We start from the raw sequence: 20,761 nt of genomic DNA on the forward strand, positions 1-20,761 counted from the left end.
TTTCTACTGAAAATACTAGCAATGGGATTGCACTAAATGCCCTGTCAATTAGCCTAGAAATGGGGTGGGTAGGAAATCCCTCAGAGGTGGATTCTTGAAATTTCAGAAGAGAGAGAAGTAAATGTCAGCATCACTGTGTATGTTTGCAGGTCTCGATGCAATGATACCCTTCCGTAGTGGAGGCAGGCCAAGCTGTAAAAAAAAAAAAAAAAAGCTTAACTGAGTGCTTTGCCATTTCTATATATCTCATTTGAAAGATCGGAATTAAGAATCAGTTCATGACTTTCTCATTCTTTACAGTTTTCATTCTGTGTTTAAAAAAAAAAAAAAAGTCAACATCCACCAGAGCAAGGGCAATAGAGATTGGGGGCCTGACTTAGTCTACTGGATGAGGCCCTTGGTCTGTATTGCCTTTGGAAAGAAAGAGAGGGGAGTCTTCCTCCCTGTGTGGACTAGAGAGTTCCTAGCAACCATGCTTCTGCAGACTGTAGGCACAACTGACTGGGAAACTAGTTTATTTCAGTTAAAAATTAAAAGTAAAATTAAAACAGAAATATAGGACACAGTTAATGTGCTTTGTAGTTTTTCATGAAGTGTGGAAAACACCCATTAGGCCAATGATTAAAATATGAAGCTGTTTTGAGGGAGAAAATGTATAACGTCAGCCTAGCAGAGCTAGGATCCCTCTAGTCCAAACAGGGAGGAAGGCTCCCCTCTCTTTCTCTTTTACTCAAATTGAAAAAAAAAAATCTGTGTACACTCCCATTTCTTTCAAAGTTGGCAGATCCTGGGCCTGAGTCATAAAGCAAATAATCCTTCTCTCTTCTACCAGTGTATACTGTTTGTTTTCCTCATGTAAGTAAGCTTGATGTCACTTCCAGTATGAAGAAAATAGCCAGGATTTGTCCATACAAACAAGTCATTGCCCATGAGACAGGCTGATGAGAATTGCTCTCCTCTTTGGTCCAAACAAATTGATCTTCCCCATGTCACCTTGATGTGAAACCATATGCAGATGTCTTCACAGCTACCAGCTGTCCACAGCCTGGTGTCTCATTTCTGAGACTGGAATGTTAAAAAGCAGAGTCAATGGAATAATTTTTATAGGTCCATCAAGCCCTTAGGAGATTACATTTCTAGCAAACAGGCTGCAGGAAATGCCCTTGCAACTGTCTTTAACAGCAGTATTAGGCTTGATATTACTATCCACGTCCTGGAAACAGTGAGTGAAACACGGAGTAATAGCTCTGATTGCTTTTTTTTAAAGTGACTGTGCCACTCCTGTTTCTGGGGAGATCCCACTCGACACCCAGGTCTGTTTCACAGCCTTGTGTGCTCTCAAATTAGACTACATGCTTGTGTACGTCAGGAAATGTCCTTGTGATGAAGACAATCAGCCAATTCATTCCATTTAGCAATCCAGACAAATAAATTATAGAATCGCAAAAGAGGCTATGAAAAGACCTCACCAACCATAAGTGGTAAATAAGATCTCAGCTCCTGTTGATTAAAATGTAACTGAAGGCATGATCAAAACCACCACCTGGAAGATATATGGTGCGTGGTCTTTGCTTATCAATCCTACCAACATGGTCAGTTCATTTACTACAGCGTAGCACGTTTTGTTTCTGGATTATATGCCTCTTGCTGTCACTTTTCTTTTAACGGTTGTCCTTTCTCTAAAAACCTTTGGGATCCAAAAGCAGACCCTAGCTGTGAGCCTGCCCTTGTGTGCAGGTGAGCATCGTGTCCAGGCTCAGCTGGCTGATGGACTGCAACTGGCTGCTATGCTATTTGTGGGGAGTGATGGCTTGTGTGGCAGCAAATCAAGTGTGTAGATGCCTACAGAGATGTGCCTGCTAGGAACTGCTTGTTGTTTCATTGGGGCTGCAGTAATGTAAAACAGCTGAGGCTCAAATCTCTAAATTCTCATGGTGCTGAAAGAAAGAGTGACAAAACAGTCCTGGAGACTTGACGACTTGTATCTGTTAGGGACAATCTGGTATTCCTACAGCACAGGTCTTGCTCCAGTAAGTCAGTCTCACCTTTTTCTACCTAAATATAAATTGTTAACTTCACAGGATATGCTTCACCTAAACTTATTAAGAGAAATGACCTTGTAGATTTTCTCAATATTTCTGGCTTTATCTCTGCAAATGAGAAACTGGGACCAGATCCTGCACTTTGAGGATGACACTGTACTGCTGTTGCAAAGTAATAAGCACTGACGTATCTGGTCATATCTTGCTGAAAAGCTGCAGCTTTCTAGGGTTTGTGGCTCTGCAGCATTGAAGATGATTCCCAATGTCTTCATTTCTCAGGCCATCTACAAATCATGGGCATTGCTGAAGATAGATATGTCAGAGATTGCAAACTGCTTCATTTCCCAATATTGATTGTAAACTTGGGGAAATTTGAATTATTGGAAGTCTAACTCTTCAAATACAAAATAAATGGGGGTGGGGGTGGGGGTGTTATTCTTTAATTTGTAAGAAAATAAGAGAGGTTGGTAATAAATATAGAGAAAATAAGATACAAAAATTATGTGAAGGTCTAGGAAAACTTGGAAAGTTGTACTCTGCAGTCCTGACTGGGAAACATTGTAGCTAGAAAAATACATGCTGCATGAGTTAAAAAAATTATTATTAGACTATTGCTTTTTGAAATGAGTGGTGAAAAAAAAAATTAGGAAAGTGCAGAAAACATTGGGAAGCAAAATAGTACGCAGGGGAAATATTTTGTAAGAATGGAGGATAGCAGTGGACTTGGAAAGAGAAAAATTCTTGAAAACCATCGGGCTGTAAATGAGCAAGGCTGCACTCTAGAATCTCTGGGTCCTACCCAAACTGAACAAACTCTTAGAGTTGTTTGCTCTCAGGACCGACTGATTGGAGACAGCCCTTGAAACGCATCTCCCATTAAAAGAGAGATTGTCATGGGAACTTCCCTTATTAGCCTCATGAACACTCTTGTAAATCAATCAATTTTTCTGCTCCCACCCATTCTTCCTTAAGTGATCCTTTTATCCCTTCTTCATCTCTCACCTCAACACACTCTCTGGCAGACATCTTGCTTCTGCTAGGTTTGGGAACACCTTTTATGACTCATATTTATTATTTCAGCAAGATGCTCTTTGGGGCTTTAGTGGGTTTTATCTGGCCTTTCTTTAAGTTTTCGTTTAATTTTCCAGAATATCTGTTCTTTTCTATTTTTTTTCTTCCAGATATGATCTGTATTTTTTTAAAGAGATATCTTTTTTACTCATGCAACTTCCTTTTTTTATGCTGTTTCACTTTTCTGGGTTTTAGGAAGAGAAAACAGAAGGGACCTTCAGAAATCTAGCCTGGTAGGCAAAATATATTCGCTCCTTTTTATACTGTTTTTACTTTCTCCTGAACAAGTATCATCAATCTTACCTAGTTCCTGTTCTGAAAATTAAGCATCACCACTATAGATACTTTTGAGCATACGAATGGTCACTATTCCCAAGTGATTGTCTCTCACCCCAGGTCCTGTACACAGCTGTGAACCAACTGCTATTTCTTCTCCTGTGACTTTTCCAACAACCCCTCCAAAAAGCGGCTGCTTGGGAGTGAAAACCACCTCTGCCCATTGCATCCCTTTCCTCTGCTACCTCTTCTGTCTCTCATTGCTAAATTTCTACTTGAGAGAGCAGGCCACTGGGTTATTCAGCTGTATCCCAGATTAATGCCCGCTGACACCGGGCTTTGACGCGGTTGGGCCAGAACATCCCTTTCAGACCCTTTTCTGTGTCGCAGTCTATGTTCTAATTAGCTTGTTCTTTGCTTCTCCTGTTGGCTCTATGCTACTTCAGTACCTTTGGCTTCTCTAAGAGAAATCCCTGCTGCCTTTGAAGCCATCTTGATATTCAAAATCCAAAGGATGACTCACGTTTTGATTTTTAACTAAATATGCATGATACCTGAGAAAGAACAAAAATATATACGTTACTAAATACATTTACACTGTTAGTGCACAATCAAAAGACTTGCGCACTTCTGTAGAAACTATGAAAACTGCTATTTCTAAAGACATGCTAGTAATCTATAATCTTTTTTTAAGGGTTTTTTTTTTTTTTTTCCTGTGTGAACTTTTCCAGGTCAGTCTTTAATGAGAACATTATTTTTTCTTAGAGATGGGGTCAGCAATGTGGTTTGGTGGGTTTTTTAGCCTTAAGAAAGAACTGTTTGTTCTTTTTTTGTTTCCCTCTCACCTAAAACCCAATTTTCTCTACTGCCTCAAAAATATGTGTGTTTAGAAGCTACAATTCTTTTTTTTCCAGTTTTCACTTGTGCAAAGCAAACGCATAAGCTGATACAACTAATTACCCAACTCATAATATATGAAAGAATCAAGTCCCAGAAAACCAGGAAAACAAATTTCCTATTATTGACATTTTAACTTATTATTGGAACAAATGAGGTATTAAAATAAGAGAGGAAATTAAAAATGATGATGGAAATAGCCTAGGAGAAGGAGAATATATTTAAGCTTTGTAGTGAAATTTGTGTTTAACTCACTGAGTGGGACTCATTCTGTACATGAGGAACATTCATTCGCCATGCCGTTCTTTTTCAGAGACAAATCCACTAATAATAGATGCTATATTGGGTTTGTCTTGAGAGCTAAATTAATTAGTTGCAGATATGTTTTGCATGGATATGCAGCAGAGACTGTGGAAAATGGATGTAGAGAACCCTCCTGACCCTAAAAAAACCCAAATTTGTTACTCTTGTATTGTTCTCTTTAAATATTTATAATTTAAGAAATATCCTCTATATTTTGAGAGCTGTTATTTCAAGTGCTCTTTCTATGTCTGTTCTGTGATTAAATAATTTTCTGCCTGGCACATTGCCCAAACAAAATGGTATTAAAATGTTGCATGAGAAGAAAATCTCCAAAGCTTTTCAGAGTGGTTTAGAATCGATGCCAAAGCCTGGAGCTGTCTTGGAAAAAAAAAAAAATATGTGTATCTGCAAATGTGCAGGTATGTTAACATCTCTCTATGTCTATTCACAGTAAAGCAGAGCAGTATATGGTGTGATTCATAGTGAAGGGTGTAACTCAGCCATCTACAACCAACATCTGCACCTGGAAAAGATAAGGCCATTATTCATGAAAGTTGTAACTCTAGCGACAGCACTAGCCACCGAGCATTCACATAAAATTTGGATCCTGGCCACTGCCTACAAGCTCATTTAACCCTGCCATGGTTCAACCCCAGCTGGTAACTAAGGCTTCATGCAGTCATTCTCCCCCAGCAGGAAGGGGTGAGAGAATTGGAAGGGCAAATTGAGAAAACTCATGGGTTGAGATAGGTAAAGCATAATAGGTATAATAATAGATAATATGTAAAGCAAAAGTCACGCACACAAGCAAAGCAAAGCAAGGAATTCCTTCACTTCCCATCGGCAGGCAGGTGTTCAGCCATCCCCAGGAAAGCAGGGCTCCATCACCCATAGCAGTTACTTGGGAAGACAAACGCCAACACCCCCCCGCCTTCCTTCTTCTTCCCCCGGCTTTATATGCTGAGCTTGATGTCATATGGTATGGAATATCCCCGTGGTCAGCTGGGGTCAGCTGTCCCAGCTGTGTCCCCTCCCAACTCCTTGTGCACCCCCAGCTACTCGCTGGTGGGGTGGGGTGAGGAGCAGCAAAGGCCTTGGCTCTGTGTAAGCCCTGCTCAGCAGCAACGAACCCATCCCTGTGTTATCAACACTGCTTCCAGCACAAATCCAAAACATAGCCCCCTGCCAGCTACTATGAAGAAAATTAACACTACCCCAGCCAAAACCAGCACAAACCTACTTTATGGATAACTGAGTGACATTGTTAAAATCTCCTAGCTAACTTTGTTCAAAAAAGAAAAAGAAAACTTCTTTAAAAGTTGGCAAAATACTTTCTGCAGGAAAATGTTCTCTTCACTTTCCCAGAGGAACAAGCCCCTGTCTCTCTTTTGAAAGAGTGGAGAGGAAAAAAGATTCTTTCAATGCATCAAATTAGAGACAATGCATCAGTGTAAGAAAATTTAATATTTTAATTAATGCCTAAAGGGGTTTGTTCCCTTCAAAAAATTGTTTGGAGGAAACTTGGCATTTGGAGATGGCAAGACAGAAGCAATCCTGGAAATATGTGAATCTCCCAGAGAGTACAGCTGGGTTACTTTTGTTTCCCGTGATACTACTGCAAATGAGACTTTTGGCAATGCCAGTTTGCACAGCGTCAGTGCAGTGTTTATTACCCTTTACAGCTCCTTGGAAAGTAATTTCTAGTCCTACTCAGTTAAGGATGAAGAGCATTGCAACTGTGGCACTTAGAGCTTAGTGTTTCCAGTTTGATTGCACATAACAGCCTAATACTAGAGCAGGATTGCAGTTTTGGTGAGCAACAGTCATGATTGTAAAAATATAAAATAACATGGAATCCCCTTGTAATCATTAACGGGAAACAACAGATGACTTCACGAGCTGGGTGGGAAGGGGAGAGGAATGAAAATGGTTCACATAAAGCAACACAGCAGCTCCCTCACCACTGTCAAGCATTTCAGAAGCATTTTCATGTAGATAAGTTTTAAGTTGAACAATATGACATTAAGCCAGATGGAAAGATAAGTGCAAAATCTGGAACCTGTTGGAACTGAGCATATTTCAGCTGCTTTAAGGTCACTTTGCTCCTGGGATTTCAGTGGTTCCTTACAAATAAGCAGCCCATCCTCCATCAAGAGTGCATTTCTGTCAAGTTGCAAAATCCCTGTTAATGGACTCGTTTTTAACGGACCTAAAGGGCAGGAGTTGGTAAGGGTGGTGAGCAGAGTTAACTCCCTTACACATAAATTGTCCTGGGAGGAATCTGTAGCAAAAGAGGGGGAAACCCAGCAATATTAATTAATGCCAGAAACATCTGATATTACATTTCTAAATCTGAAGCTGTGACACTCCGGTAGATGGTTTGCACCAGGGCTGTCAGCGCGCTTTCTCTCTGCATAAACGGCTGGTGACTTATTTTTCTTCCTCTTGTGGCCTGCTGTGGTGATTATATTAAGTCCAGATTTTCCATATAGTTCTTAAACCCTGGGTATGATGGAGGAATTTAGAAATTAATTTTTGCTATGTAAAATGACTTTTAGAAATCATTCTTAAGTGCCAAGGCCTAATGGCAACTAATTTTACTGAACTATGATTTTCGGGGAATACATTTGCATGTGTGACATCTTACATAGAGTAACTTGGAGCATATGGAATATATTTAGAAGAGGTTTAGAGTTGAGAGGTCTCCTTTTCATCCTTCTTGAACCTGAACTTTTGATAGTGAATACAAGGGGAGAGTCATTTACATTTGATATAGGCAATCTCTGAACATGTTGTAGTCAGCGTGAAGCATAATAAAGCTTGTGACATGTTAATCAGGAATTTAAAGTGTTTTCACAATGTAGAAGAAAAAAACAACTGATGGTTTGAGTTGATTTGATGTGTGTGGAAGGGATTTGTATGAAGGCAAGGTTAAATACAGGTTTACATTAAGTTAAAGTTACTGTGATATAAAAGCAAGTGGAATAATGTTAAAGTAATATAGTGCCCATGTGTGTCGTGGAATCATATATGGCATATATATTGCTGAGTAAAGGCCAGCAGTTAGCTGGTGTGAAGATTTAAGTGGCTTTTGGGAGCTCTTTTAGCCAGAGTGATGCTGTGATACCTGCTCCTCACCCTGTTTCTGCTTCTCAGAGACAAGGAGTCAAGACAATAGTTTGGTTTTAGAGATGACTCTGATTTTAGGAATGAAGATGATTTGTTTGCATTGTGCTAATCTTTTGTGTGCAAGCCCTGCGCCTCTACAACAGCTTTTTGAGTACAGATGCTTAGAAGAATGAATCTAACAGTTATGATGACTGTCACGAACCAGCAGACAGGCAACAAATAGTTTAGAAATACTTTCAAAATTTATTTAAACATAAAAAATTTAGCTTACCACAATGTTATTACTTTCACATTTTGTATTTTATAATAGCTTTAATGTGGGAGAAAAGGCACGGTATTCGGCAAAATCATAGCTCATTCAACCATCATATTTTCTTCGGATTTGTGGAAACCATGATTTCATCCTCAACCTTTGAAAGAAGTTTATAAAGTGAAGCTGGTGGACTAACCGGTGGGTCTGATCCGATCTGACCACTGCTCGTGGGCTCCTCTATTTATACAAATGAGAAATAATGGATGGCACCTTGGATTAAGAGATCCATCACAGCAGTTGTGTCAGTAGGTAGGATTTATGCTCTACCTGAACCTTTTCCAACGATCTGGGCTGTCCCACAGAACTTTGCCTTTGTTCCACCAGTCTCTAAGCAATTAAAGGGAGACAAACTCCTCCATGCTGCCTCTCGCCGTTCTGCCGGCTGCCCAGCCCGGGTGCCAGGGGACTTTCTGGTCGTGCAGGCAGATGGAGGCTGCTGCGGCGGAGCTGAACCTCCCGGGACTGCGCTCAGCCATGGCCCTCGCTGCCATTCCGGGGAGGAGTGGCTGGCGTCTCTCTGCCAGCTGCTAGTAGCACTGTGATAAACAGGGGGAACGATTTGGCCAGTTGCCTGTGTTTAGTTAACAGTGATTGAGTGTTTTCCTTTCTTACCCACTGAACGTGCAAGACAAAATAATTCCTGGTATTCAAAGTGGTGCACCTACTCGATGGTAGTGCCGAGAGGGCTCCTGCCACCTGCAGCTGGCTTTTTGAAAGGACAGATGTGTTGGCCTTTTCCACCCTAGTCACTGGATCCTCTGCAACGAGTACAGAGCTTGTGTGAGTTGGAGCTTGCCCTTACTAGCACAGTCACCGTTCATCTTAGAGAGTTTTCTCAGAGCGCTGATAGAAAATGACATAGTAACACAAATGGTACCAAGAGGGGGTACCGTAGTCTAGAGTGCCAAAGACAAAGACATTTTTCAGAAAGACAAAATCAAATTATTGGTGAGAAAAATAGATAGAAATAATGCTATCAGTATTACAATATCAATCCAATACAATATTGGTAAGCTTTCTGTTTAATTAGTAACACCAAATGCCCAAGCATTCAGCTAATACCAGCATTGGTTTTTAGGGAATAGTTAGGAGCCGGATGGTTTATTATGAGCAAGATGACTGGTTTCCAAAGGCTGCTGCTCATTATTCGCGTTGGGCAAGGATATCTACTGGAACTACAAATGAACATAATTAGGACTATTGCTCTGAATAGAATAATAATACTAGATCAGCAGATGGGAGAGTGGAGTCAGGTACGTTTATCCAAGGCACTGTAGGGAATTAATATCATATTAATGAATGTAAACGAAGTAACACATTCTGAGGATCTCAAGTCCAACATTAAAGAGGATGCAGATGGGAAGTGATTTAGTTTATTCCTCATTGTGTTGTTAATTGTTGTTATTGTAGATAATTATAATGAACTCATCCTCACTGCGTCTAGGCAGACTATGCACTGGATTGTGGATAAACAGGAATGGTATACAAACAATTTTACATCGCCACAAAATGGTACTAGGTACTTTAGTGTCTATGGTTTTTTGGCATTTATGTGATCAAAAATGGCATTTTCCTGGAATATAATTTGTTGCAGGGAACTTTACACCGGTGCAGTGTGGAAATTGCTCATTGCCAAGTGTGTTATTTCATTGTCACTAGCCAAGTGCCAGGATTTAGACTCATTTCAGGACAGAGAAATGTAATTACACACTTTTTATATTCATATCTCTGCTCAAGAAAGTGCTGCAGCATCACTTCTAAGTCTGTTCTTCTTAGAGAGAGGATGATGTCCATATGGTCAAGAGAGCTCTCTGCCAGGACTCTGCAGCTGGGAACACATTTTTCTGAAGTGTTTGGTTGCTGCTTAGGTGCTATGGGGACCAGAATTTCATCCACTCTGATGCTTGTGACTAGTTTTGCAAGGAGCTGTCGTTGCTGGACATTTGGAACTGTGGTCGTTGGCTGTTTGAGATCTGGAAGACATATGGTTATTTTAGTTATTGATGTAAGTTGCATCATGGCTCTCAGTTAAGCCAACATTCACTTGCAGGCTGGCTTTAAACAAGTCTTTCTCCTGGTATGCAGGTGCAGTTTGTAGCTAAAATTTCCGTGAGAGATGGGACTCATAGCGCCTCTGAACATATAAATATATTCCTTAAGCAAATTGAAAGTGCCAAATTTAACTCAGCTTAGGGGATAAATGTAGCTGTGTTTGTTAAGCAAACAATTGCTTTAAATTTAATTCCATTATTTTGTCCCTGTTTTTCCCATCTGGTGTTCAGGAAACATAAGGGTTTCAAGCATCGGACCTGAAAAGAGCCACACAGTTGAAGGAGAGCAGCTAATGCATTTAGCTCAAGGAAAGTATCTATTCAGTCTCAAATTGTATATGAAATGTGGCCCTTCCCCAGTGGGGCTTGTAACAGACAGATCAGGAAAGTAAAAAACATGGGAAAATGCCAGAGAGAAAAAGTATGGATGGCATGTGAAATGAGGAGCTTGGTCCAAAGGTAAATTTTGTGCTTTGATGCATCTGTCCCACCAGAGCTGCAGGCTTGCTGTCCGTTGTGTTGTGTGTGAGGACTCTGTTGAAAGCAGAATAGGTGACAAACAAAAGAATTTAACCCCAACGCTGCATTGGACTCCTGCCCTTGTGAAATGCATCTGGGGGTAAAAGAGGAATTCTTTCTGCATGATGATAAAAGTAAGGTTGAGATAAAGGTTCCTCTAATGCAAGGGGGCATTTGTGGTTTTAAAAATATGAAAAGCTGCTTCTCAGTGTCATGTTCCCACACAAGGAGCAAGCAAATATTTGAAAATAATGGAGACGGATTGGGAGTCCTGGACTGCATCATCATGAGCGTGATTTTTGCCGCTGACATTAACAGATCCTAAACTCTTCTTCACCGAGAGAATTAGCAGAGTATTATTTTGAAATGGGTAGTTTGTGTTTAATAAAGAGAAGCTGTTGACAGAACACAGGGAGACAGACCTTCTCCTTCACTGAATGTGGGTATTCCCTGCATTTCGCATGCCAAAGCATTTAGTTAATACCTCCATACTGCCTGTCCTGATTATGTGACATCCAGGGACTCGATAGTTTATCTTCTGAAAACAGGTGTTTCAGCATAAACATTCAAATGAGCTTGGGAAAATCTGCAAGAAGGTAAAAAACCACCTTTTAATTAGTTGAGAAATCAAAAGCATGTGGCTTACTTGTGATGTGGATTTGAAAACCAGCTGAGATGATATGAAAGTACATCAAACATCAAATGCCATCTTATGCTGAAAAGCTGCTATGCCAACCTTGAGATATTAAATATTCCAATTTCAAAAATTTGTCAACCAACATGATTTCTGTTCTAAGTGCATTTAAATATCTTCAGAGATTTGGAATAGGATGTTAGCTCTACACTGAATAGCGCTGATGTTTCTGCACACATGCATGCTACGGAGATGCTCAGTAGTAGTACTTGTCAGGAAGAAGGTGACATTGTGGGAAAGGAGAGGAGGAGATGAAGGTGTTCTTATGGCAACTTCTCAGATACATATTTAAAAAAAAGACTGTACTGTCTTCAGGGTGAGAACTTTAAATAAGTCAAGTAATCCACTAATTTCAGTGTAGAGAGAGTTCACATGTACAGGAAACTTATTTTAAATTTCAAATAGAAAAAAAATTCAATATAAGTAATAAAAAAAGCTGAGAGTGGACTGATTCTGAAATTTCTCATGCTAGGGGATCTAAAATATTGGCTAAAGAGTCAGGAGTTGTGTTCAGTGTCAGTCCTCAGCTCTCTCCTAGGATTTCATGAATGGATTCCTGGCTTTACTTCCCCAAATAACAATCCATTAATTTTAGATTAAAAAAGAAAAAAAACAAAAAACAAACCCCAGCATTTTAAAGATTTTTTTTTTAATGTTTCAAGGGAATATCAAACTGAAGAATTTTGCATTTTCCAATGCTTTTATTGATGGAAAGAGCTTGCAAAATTTATTCATTGGTTTTGGTCCCACAGAAGCTGTGTTTATCACAAAAACGATTTCCCAGATGCAATTATTGGTAGAGTTGGTAGATACATAACAGCTAAAGCGCAAAAGAGTAGAAACAAAACAGGGAGGTTTCCTTTCTGCTGCTTTGGACAGTTCCTACTTTAAAGCTCTTAGAATGTTGTTTTGAAGGTTCTGCATATACCTGGACTGGTGAAGGATGCTTTAAAGCACTGTCACAAATTTTAAGGGATTTTCTGACTCCACCACCGAAATCATTAACACCATCTTGGCTAGCTTCTTTAATGATTTGATATATCTACCAGTCAATAGGTAAAGGTGAAATCCAAAGTCAGCGGTTTGATTGATTTCTCACTGCTCTATCCCTTTCTTGAAGGGATATGCTGTCTCAGAGATGAGCTTCTGTGGTGCGTATGAAGTGGTGCAATGAATTGCAGCTAAAAAGCCTAACCAAGGAGAAAAAAAGAGACACCAAAAATTTTTTCATATGGTAAATCAGTCAATCCAGCTGCCACTGAAATCCTTGTAATGATGCAAGGGACGTTATTTTCATGGCTCATTGGAAACCACACAATTTTTGGTGCTCACTCAAAGCGTACTGTTGTTTTCTGGACTTTTTTGGCCAAAAATAATGTCAACACAGACAGCACTGTCTGCTTTGTCCTTGGGCTCTTTCATTGGACACATCTCCTGGTGTCTCCTGATACTCCCCCACAGGATTTAAAGCCGCCCGTTGCCTGGAGGCACTGCCCCTCTGCACCACCATGCTGCAGCCCCGCACTCTTCAGAGAGCAAACAGTTGCCATGTTTATCTCAGCTCCATTTAGAAACGTCCAAATTGCTTGGAAAGCAAGAGACACACACTTTTGAAATGTCAGACTCTTGTATTTGAACAGATTGCTTATTATATTATGCTCACTGAGGGTGAAGAAGTCAAGGTCTGGATCACTGAAAAGACAAACCAGCAGCATCTGTTGCTACCTCCAGACATACTTAGCAAGATGCACCTGAGTAGTGAAATGTTTTAAATGAGGACTTGGCTTTATTTCCAGAAATATGCCCACTGAACATGACACAGTACACCCAAAGCTCAAAAAAATCCCTGATGTGCTGCCACTTAAGAAGCAAGAGAACATAAACCAACTGGATGTTGTGCTTTCTGGAAAATTAACTGTACAGCCTTGGCATAGTCTATGCGTGTAGGCATTTAATCTGGAAACAAAAGACAGACACTCAGCTGTATTCAAACGTGTCAGCAGTTATGTGAACAGTCGACAGAGCTCTTTGGAAGGGGTGTTCAGTGCACTTCAGATGATAACATGGTTACATGAGCAGGATCAGTGCAGGGCCCTTTGCGACATCTCTTCTCATCGTCTTCCCTCCCACGGGTCTTGTGATTTTTTCCATTTCTAAACATATGGCCAGTCACGGACAGTGTAAATACCTAGAAGGAAATTTGTCCAACAGCTTTTAAACTGGCTTGTGCATATTTCATGTGAAATCTAATTGGTAAATATTTATGAGCACTTTGAATATTTGATATGATGGTTTATTTAAAAATTTTGTTTCACATCTAGTATGTAATATTACTGGCTTCCTGCCCTCCCTCTTTTCTCTCACCTTTGTTTTTTTTCTACAAGTGTTTTTATTTGGGGGAGTTTTCTGTTTGTTTTTACAGAATTACTTCTCTGCTTTATTTCTTTTCTGCTATTTCTCCTCAAAATGATAATCTAAGAAATGCAGTATTTCTCTCCATGATATATATGTATGTGTGATGTAGATTAAATACAAAGATCCAAGAGCTTCAAGGAAACTTAAAGAGAGGCTCTGTGCAGCGAGCCTACAGCTTTCATTTGCACAGCAAATTTAATGCTACCCAGCAATGCCAGATTTACTGCCGAGTACACAGCTCCTGCATTGCTCACAGACAGGAGGTGGGATTCAGCAGATTTGTGCCATGAGGTCCATCTATGAACGCACCGAGAGCACGCAGAGTTTTCTGGTGCTATTGTAGCCGCAGTCACAGATGCTGGACATTCATGTCCATTGGTTCCAGAAGTCTTGGATTTGTGTGGAAACCCTCAAATTCCAGTGGAGCAGATTTATAAGAGACAATATACCATGGAAAGAGCCCTTGAGAAATGGTGGCTTAAATATATTTGGCAAAATATATGTGTGTTCATAAGCAGCATTAGGCTCCATTTTTTTCCAGAAAAGGGTCTGTAGATTAAATCATTCTGCGACAGATATGTGGTTATATATTCAAAGGGAAACTCCTCTGTGATACTAGCTTTTCTGATCACAAGTCTGACCCTGAAGCTTTAGTATAGGCTAACAGAACAATCAGTTGTACACAGGAGAGCAGTAAAAACAGTGAATCTTGGAATTCTCTCCGGTTGGAATATCTAGCACCAGGTTGTGATTCCTGTCCTGCTCTTTGTGGATGTTATTTGGAAGCAATTATTAGAGTAGATTTAATGATATGTCCTAAATGGTGACATATGGAGTGATTTTCATGAATAGTGCACTTGTACAGGTTGTTCTGTATTTGTGTGCCATGCATGATCCTGTGGGTCTGTGGCCCTTTTACCTGCAACAACTGTGCAGTGAATAATCTACAACGATTACAACCAAAAAACCTGCAGCTTGATTGACAAACTCGCCCCACTTTGTAAGTCCTGAAGCTCAAAAGAAGATTGCTTCAGTGCCTCACTGAAACACGGGCTTGCAAGTATTTCATTGGCATCAGCAGGACTTAGACATAAACCCAAGTGTGTTCCTGAATTCAGGACTGGGAAGGCAGAAGGCTCAGAAGCGATTTGAGCTGGAGGATGTTTGTAATTGCATATAAAATGGTTTGATCCTCTTATTTTCTGAGCCATTGGCCCCACTTCAGTTTCTGGTGAAAGCTCGTCTGCACCGAAGCGTTCAGCAAATCTCAGAGTTGCTCACTGTATGTTGCAGCATCGAGGCCAGACTTCTCTACGTGCCGTCCCAGATGCACCTGCACCGCTGGCATTTCAGAGGCAGGCTCCCATGGATGAAGAAGTTCTTTTTCAATCCTTTACTGTGATTGCTTTTGAAATAGTTATTTTTTTCATTAACTAGCTAAGATAGGTTGCTGGGTCTTACTTTTTCTCATTTCATTTAACTTTTTACTCAGACTGCATCCCTCTGACATGAAATAGCTCTTTTCTGAAGAAATCTGGGTGGTTATGAACAGATGTGGAGACATGACAGAGTTCATTTAGAACATAATCAACAGATAATAATAGGGTACTCAGAGAAATTGCAGTGAATGACAAGTACCATCAGCCTTTTCAAAACAGCAAAATTAGACATTTTTAACTCCACATGCACAACAGTGTTAGAAGAAGCAGGAAATGACTAATTTGGAATCCTTTTATTATGTTCTAGTTTTTAAAAAATGATATTGTAACATTCTCAAGCGTTATCCTGATACTTCTCTGCTTGCTGTCTCTGTAGGAAATAAAATACCCTTCCGTGTGTTATTTGAGGCAGACTGGCTCTCTTGTGTACTTAGTTGTATCCTTCATCTTCCTCCCTGAGGCTTGAGAGTGCTCAGCTTGTCAGGATGAGGCCCCAGTATCCCCCACGTATGATTTGCAGTTTTCATTACTGTAAAGATCCATCTGTTTTATGAAACTCATACTCCTCAGACTTCTATAATGTGATAGCTAATCGGAGTACTCAGGAAGGTTTGGGTTATTGTCACTGTCTGTGTCTGTTTTTGCAACGCTGCTGAGAGGACTGAGCTGGATTTCGTGTCTCCAGCCATGAGTTTCTTGTTGCGGTTGGAGGGAGGACCCCTGTTCGCAACCAGAATGGTTCCCCCCAGCAATGTATTTAGACTGGGAGGACCATGCAGTGCCTGGTCTGGGGGTTGAGCCCAGCTGGCGGAGGCAGCGGTGGAGTGGGGACTGGCTCTTTGCACCCCAAGACACAGTGGCAGTCTGCTCCTCTGTCTCCTGGCAGAGTCATCAGGAGTCCTCAGGGCTCTGATCTTCAAAAAACTTGGTGTAACAAGAAGTAACTGGAAATGTGTTCTGGTTTTCCTTCACCTCTTCCTCCTGACTCCTCCACCCCTGGCTAACCCTTGCCCTGGGGCTGCAGCCGTTTGTCCTACGCAAAAGCGAGCCCCACCGCTGTCACAGCCCCTTCATGCGGGGTATGCAGGATCTCAGATGCTTCCAAATGTGTGAAACAGGCAATTTATACAGCACTGGCACACGCACCAATACAGCTTACGTGCTGCTTGTAAATCTTCTTGGCTTCCTTTCACCATGTGTCATGACTTGCAATTCAGTATTTTATATGCAGGTAGGTCATTTCTGCATGCATCATCAAAGCTGCACTGTGCAAGCCAGGGTCAGGAGAAGCTTGGCTGTCAGTGTCCTGCTAATCTCAGTTTTTAGTAAAGATACCTTCAACAGCCTGTGCTTGTAAAGGGAAAGACACTGACATGAGGAGAGTCACTGAGTGCCTGGTGCTCACCCTCAGACTGAATAGGATTTTCTATGCTGACTGTGAGCATTAAGGAAGCCAGAACAAAGATGACAAATGCTTTTGTAAAAGGGATCGTCAGAAGACACAGCAGGTTATGTGATCATTGAGGTTTGTCTTAACACATGAGCAATGTCTCCTGAGAGCAGAAAGCTGCTCTCCTGCCTGGCTGCAGATTGGCTGGAAGGCATCTTATTATTTTATTTTATTTTATTTTATTTTATTTTATTTTATTTTATTTTATTTTATTTTATTTTTTATACAGCCTGTATCTTGGGTAGATTGCGTTGCTGCTTGTGCCTACTTACAAATTGGAGTAAATAAGTTTGAACAGAAAAATTATTCATAGTCTCTGCAAATGTACAGAATCAGTAAAAACATTAGGCTTGAGATGTGAATAAAGTTGGGTCTTGATGGCGTTTGCCAGCTGGAAGCCTGCCATTTACAGTTGCTTTAGAAGTACTTTCCTAGTTGCTAACTAAACTGCTTTCCTTAAAGAAAGCAGAAGAGGAAAAATAATCTGAGTTAATACATACTAGTTGTTCAGATGGTGTGGAAATGGTGACGAGAATTGCCTAAAATGTGCTGGCTAAGAGATAAGCTTGTGAACTTTGCAAACAGTACATAGAGAATGGTATTAAAGCTTAGTTAAATTAAAGTTCTCACCCTCATTTTGGGGGGGGGGGGGGGTTGGGTTTGTTTTTTGGTGTTTTTTTGGTTTGTTTTTGGTTTTGTTTTTGTTTTTTTTTAAACCTGCTGGGCTAATTATGTGTCTCCATTACCTGTGGCAACTAGGTATTTCATTCCCAGCCTACATCTATTCTCAGCTCTATCTATATTTGCTGTCCTTCACAAATCCTGCAGTTATTTCCAGGCTGATATTCTTGTTTGGGTATCTATTCTCTCAGTAAACAGACAAGCTTTCCATTCAGTGAAATTCATCTTGGTATCGTGAAGATTAAAGCACAGACTTGATTAGAGACGAGTGCTTTGAATGCATAAAGTACAATCTGTCTTTCATTTACATTTCAGACCTTACTTCACCCCATATTTGATAACATTCTCTCTACAAACCCTATCTCTACAAAATACTTAGGTACAAGATATAGATGCAACTGTACAATCATTTTCTGCCTGAACTTTAAGGACATCTTAAATCTAAGTGCACTAAACTGGCATGTTTACAGAAGTCTCGGTGCCCCAGTTTCTGCAATGGGACATGCACCTGCTCTACCAGAGATAAACACCTGCTTGTTGTTGTAGTATGTCTCCTTTTAATGCAGATTTGAAGTTCTTGCCGATCTGCATTTATGAACACCCCAATTAGAGCATGCGGTCTGATTGCAGCACTCAAGGAGGAAAAGGAAAACTCGGATTTCAACTTTTTTGATAGATAAGAGTATGTAAACATAGAAGCTCCACCTTACAGAAGGTCTCACCACTAAAATTCAGACTATTCCCCAGCTCTTCTCCTCAGCCCCTTCTCCTCAACGCCTGCCAGAAATGACATCTTGTTTCAGTGAGAACGCTCTAATCCCAGCCCTGAAGGGCTTTCTGGTTCCCTGCGACTATTGATTTTTCTGTGCTCTTCATAGCCCTCAGCATACAGAACAGCATAGTAAGCAAAGTTGGGACACACACTAGAAGCAACCTCAAACCTATGTCAAAGCCATTAAACCAATTTCTTTAAAAAATATTCATTATCAAGAGCATCTCAGTTCTGAAGGGAAAAAAACTGTCCAAAGAAGTTTAACCACCTGTAATAACACCATTTTTTAGACAGTGCTGTTCTACCTAACTAATGAATGTTTGCACAGTGCTTTGAGATCTCTGCCTAACAAGGAAAGCTAATATGTTGCTATGTGTAAATGTTAGAATTAATAATTTAGAAAATACAGGAGTACAAAGCCAGGTTACTCTTATCATTTCATCAAAGACAGGTTTAACTATCTTCTCTTTTTGGCTGCTTGCTTAATTAGATAAGCTGCTGAATTTAATTAACTCATCAAACATAATTTGAGAAGATCTCTTAAGTCAGTAAGAGCTCGTCTTATGCTTATTATTTCTATTTGTTGCATCGAGTCTTTCATGTCACCATTTTGTTAGGTTATTAATGGTAGCCTTAATTGTGTTCTAATTTAGTGCATTTACTCAGATGGTGGCATTTTCCTCATTTTTTAAGTGTCAGCATGTGAAAATCAATCACAATTTAATTTAAGGCAGTGAAATTGCTCTTCTAGCCCTCTATCAAGTCAGCTACATACTATCTCTTTTCCCGTAAGTATAATTTGGGTTTGCAAGGTGAAATTTTTTTCATAGGAAATCATGTTGAGTTTCTGAAGTCCCATTTCATAACATTTCTCCAAAGTGTTATGACAAAAATTATCCTCTGGATGTTCTTTTGGGACTGTTTAACCAGATTGTTAGGTAATAAATTGGAAGCTGAAGTTGGTATTACAACTATATAATTCATTTGAATGCATCTGTGGGTGATGCTACAGCTTGTCACACCAGACTGAAACTCCTTGAAAGATAAGCAATGGGGAGGAGAGGTTAAGTGATTGCTTAAAATCAGAATTTCCTTATAAATGATTTACTTGTTGTTCTGTAAAGCATGTTCTATTGTAATATAAACTCTGTTGCTGATTAAACATTGCTAATTAATTCTGGAGTAGTTAAGGTATATTTGTGAAAAGCTAGCTATCTCCTGGGTGAAATCAAGTGCTTTCTTACTACTCTAGCCAGTAGTTTTGCAGAAGTAACCTTGCTCACAATTGCTCTCTCTTGCTATTTTTGTTTGCTTGAGGTGTGCTTTCAAGTGCATGACTAAATAGCTCGTGTTTCTCCATTTTCCACTAGAACGACTATAGGAAGCTATCTATGCAATGCAAGGACTTTGTTGTGGGGGTGCTGGACCTGTGCAGAGACACTGAAGAAGTAGAGGCGATTCTCAATGGAGATGTGAATATACATCTGTGCCCAGAACACCACCGGCCAAGTCTGAGCAGGATTAAACTTGCTATTAAATATGAGGTCAAAAAGGTAAGCTATTTCTTTGGGTCCCTGGTGGATACATCTTCACATCTAAATTATACTTCCTTGATGTCACTTGGAAAATAATAAATCATATAGAGTCACATAGAATCGTAGAGTGGTTTGGGTTGAAAGGGACCTTAGAGCCCATCTAGTTCCAACCCCCCTGCCATGGGTAGGGACACCCTCCACTCCAACCAGATCACGTTGCCCAAAGCCCCCTCCAACCTGGCCTTGAACACTTCCAGGGAGCCAGGGGCATCCACAGCTTCTCTGGGCAACCTGTGCCAGGGCCTCAGCACCCTCACAGGGAAGAATTTCTTCCTAATATCTAATCCAAATCTACCCTTTTTCAGCTTAAAGCCATTACCCCTTGTCCTGTCACCACCTGCCCTTGTAAAAAGTCCCTCTCCAGCTTTCAAACAAAAGATTTCAGTGGAACCAGGAATTGCAGCATTTTATGGCATGATTTGCATTTTCTCTCATACTTTAGTGTGAAGAAAAATATTTGCAAGGGACGCATTACAGCAGGTATAGAATTTATTTTCAAGTGATAGATGTGAATGTATAGATGGCACAAGCGACTGCCCATAGTGCACAGTGCTTCTTATGCAGGTCATGGCTATGAATCTGTGAAGACTTCAGCAGTGAACAAAAGTTGTTACAGTACCAAAATCAGAGTTTTCCTTCCTTTACTGTGATTTACGTGAAGGTAAGGGATAAACCCAGCAGATACTGTGGCAACTTTGGCCACAAATTATAAAAGCAGAGATTTTAATCCAGCTCCTCACCATTGCCCAACCATCTGTCTGTCCTTCAAACCGTATCCTCTGCTTAGACTGAGGAAACAGTTGGACTCTGCAGCCTGGTTGAAGTCAGCAGACCAAGTCTCAGATCAGCTCTCAAATGCTCCCTGACCGCTCAGTCCTGACTCACATCTCGTTTTAGTCTCCAAAGCTACTTCTAACCATCAAAAATGTTACAGAAAGAACATATGCGAAAAGTAGCAACTTTGTCATAGTCAAGACTCTTTACTGCAGTGTGGTGGAAAGTGGAATTTAAATTTGAAATGGAAAGAAGTTTTGTAATTTTTATTCAGAATTAGCTCAAAACCTCAAAAAACAAGTAGATAAACGTTGATAAAAAGTGATAGATTCCCAGCTTC

The 20,761-nt window shown here is 40.3% G+C and overlaps 1 protein-coding gene across 3 annotated transcripts in view; it reads left to right on the forward strand.

Annotated features, from left to right (window-relative positions):
• Positions 1-20,761, forward strand: part of TRPC7 (transient receptor potential cation channel subfamily C member 7) — a 70,514-nt gene that overhangs the window by 4,101 nt on the left and 45,652 nt on the right. For all 3 annotated transcript variants that reach the window (XM_075766558.1, XM_075766560.1, XM_075766561.1), the window contains exon 2: positions 19,423-19,605. In XM_075766558.1, the coding sequence (XP_075622673.1) occupies positions 19,423-19,605 (183 nt within the window). The remainder of the gene's footprint in view (positions 1-19,422; positions 19,606-20,761) is intronic.

This window comes from Balearica regulorum, chromosome 14 (assembly GCF_011004875.1).
Source record: "Balearica regulorum gibbericeps isolate bBalReg1 chromosome 14, bBalReg1.pri, whole genome shotgun sequence".
Lineage (NCBI taxonomy): Eukaryota > Metazoa > Chordata > Aves > Gruiformes > Gruidae > Balearica > Balearica regulorum.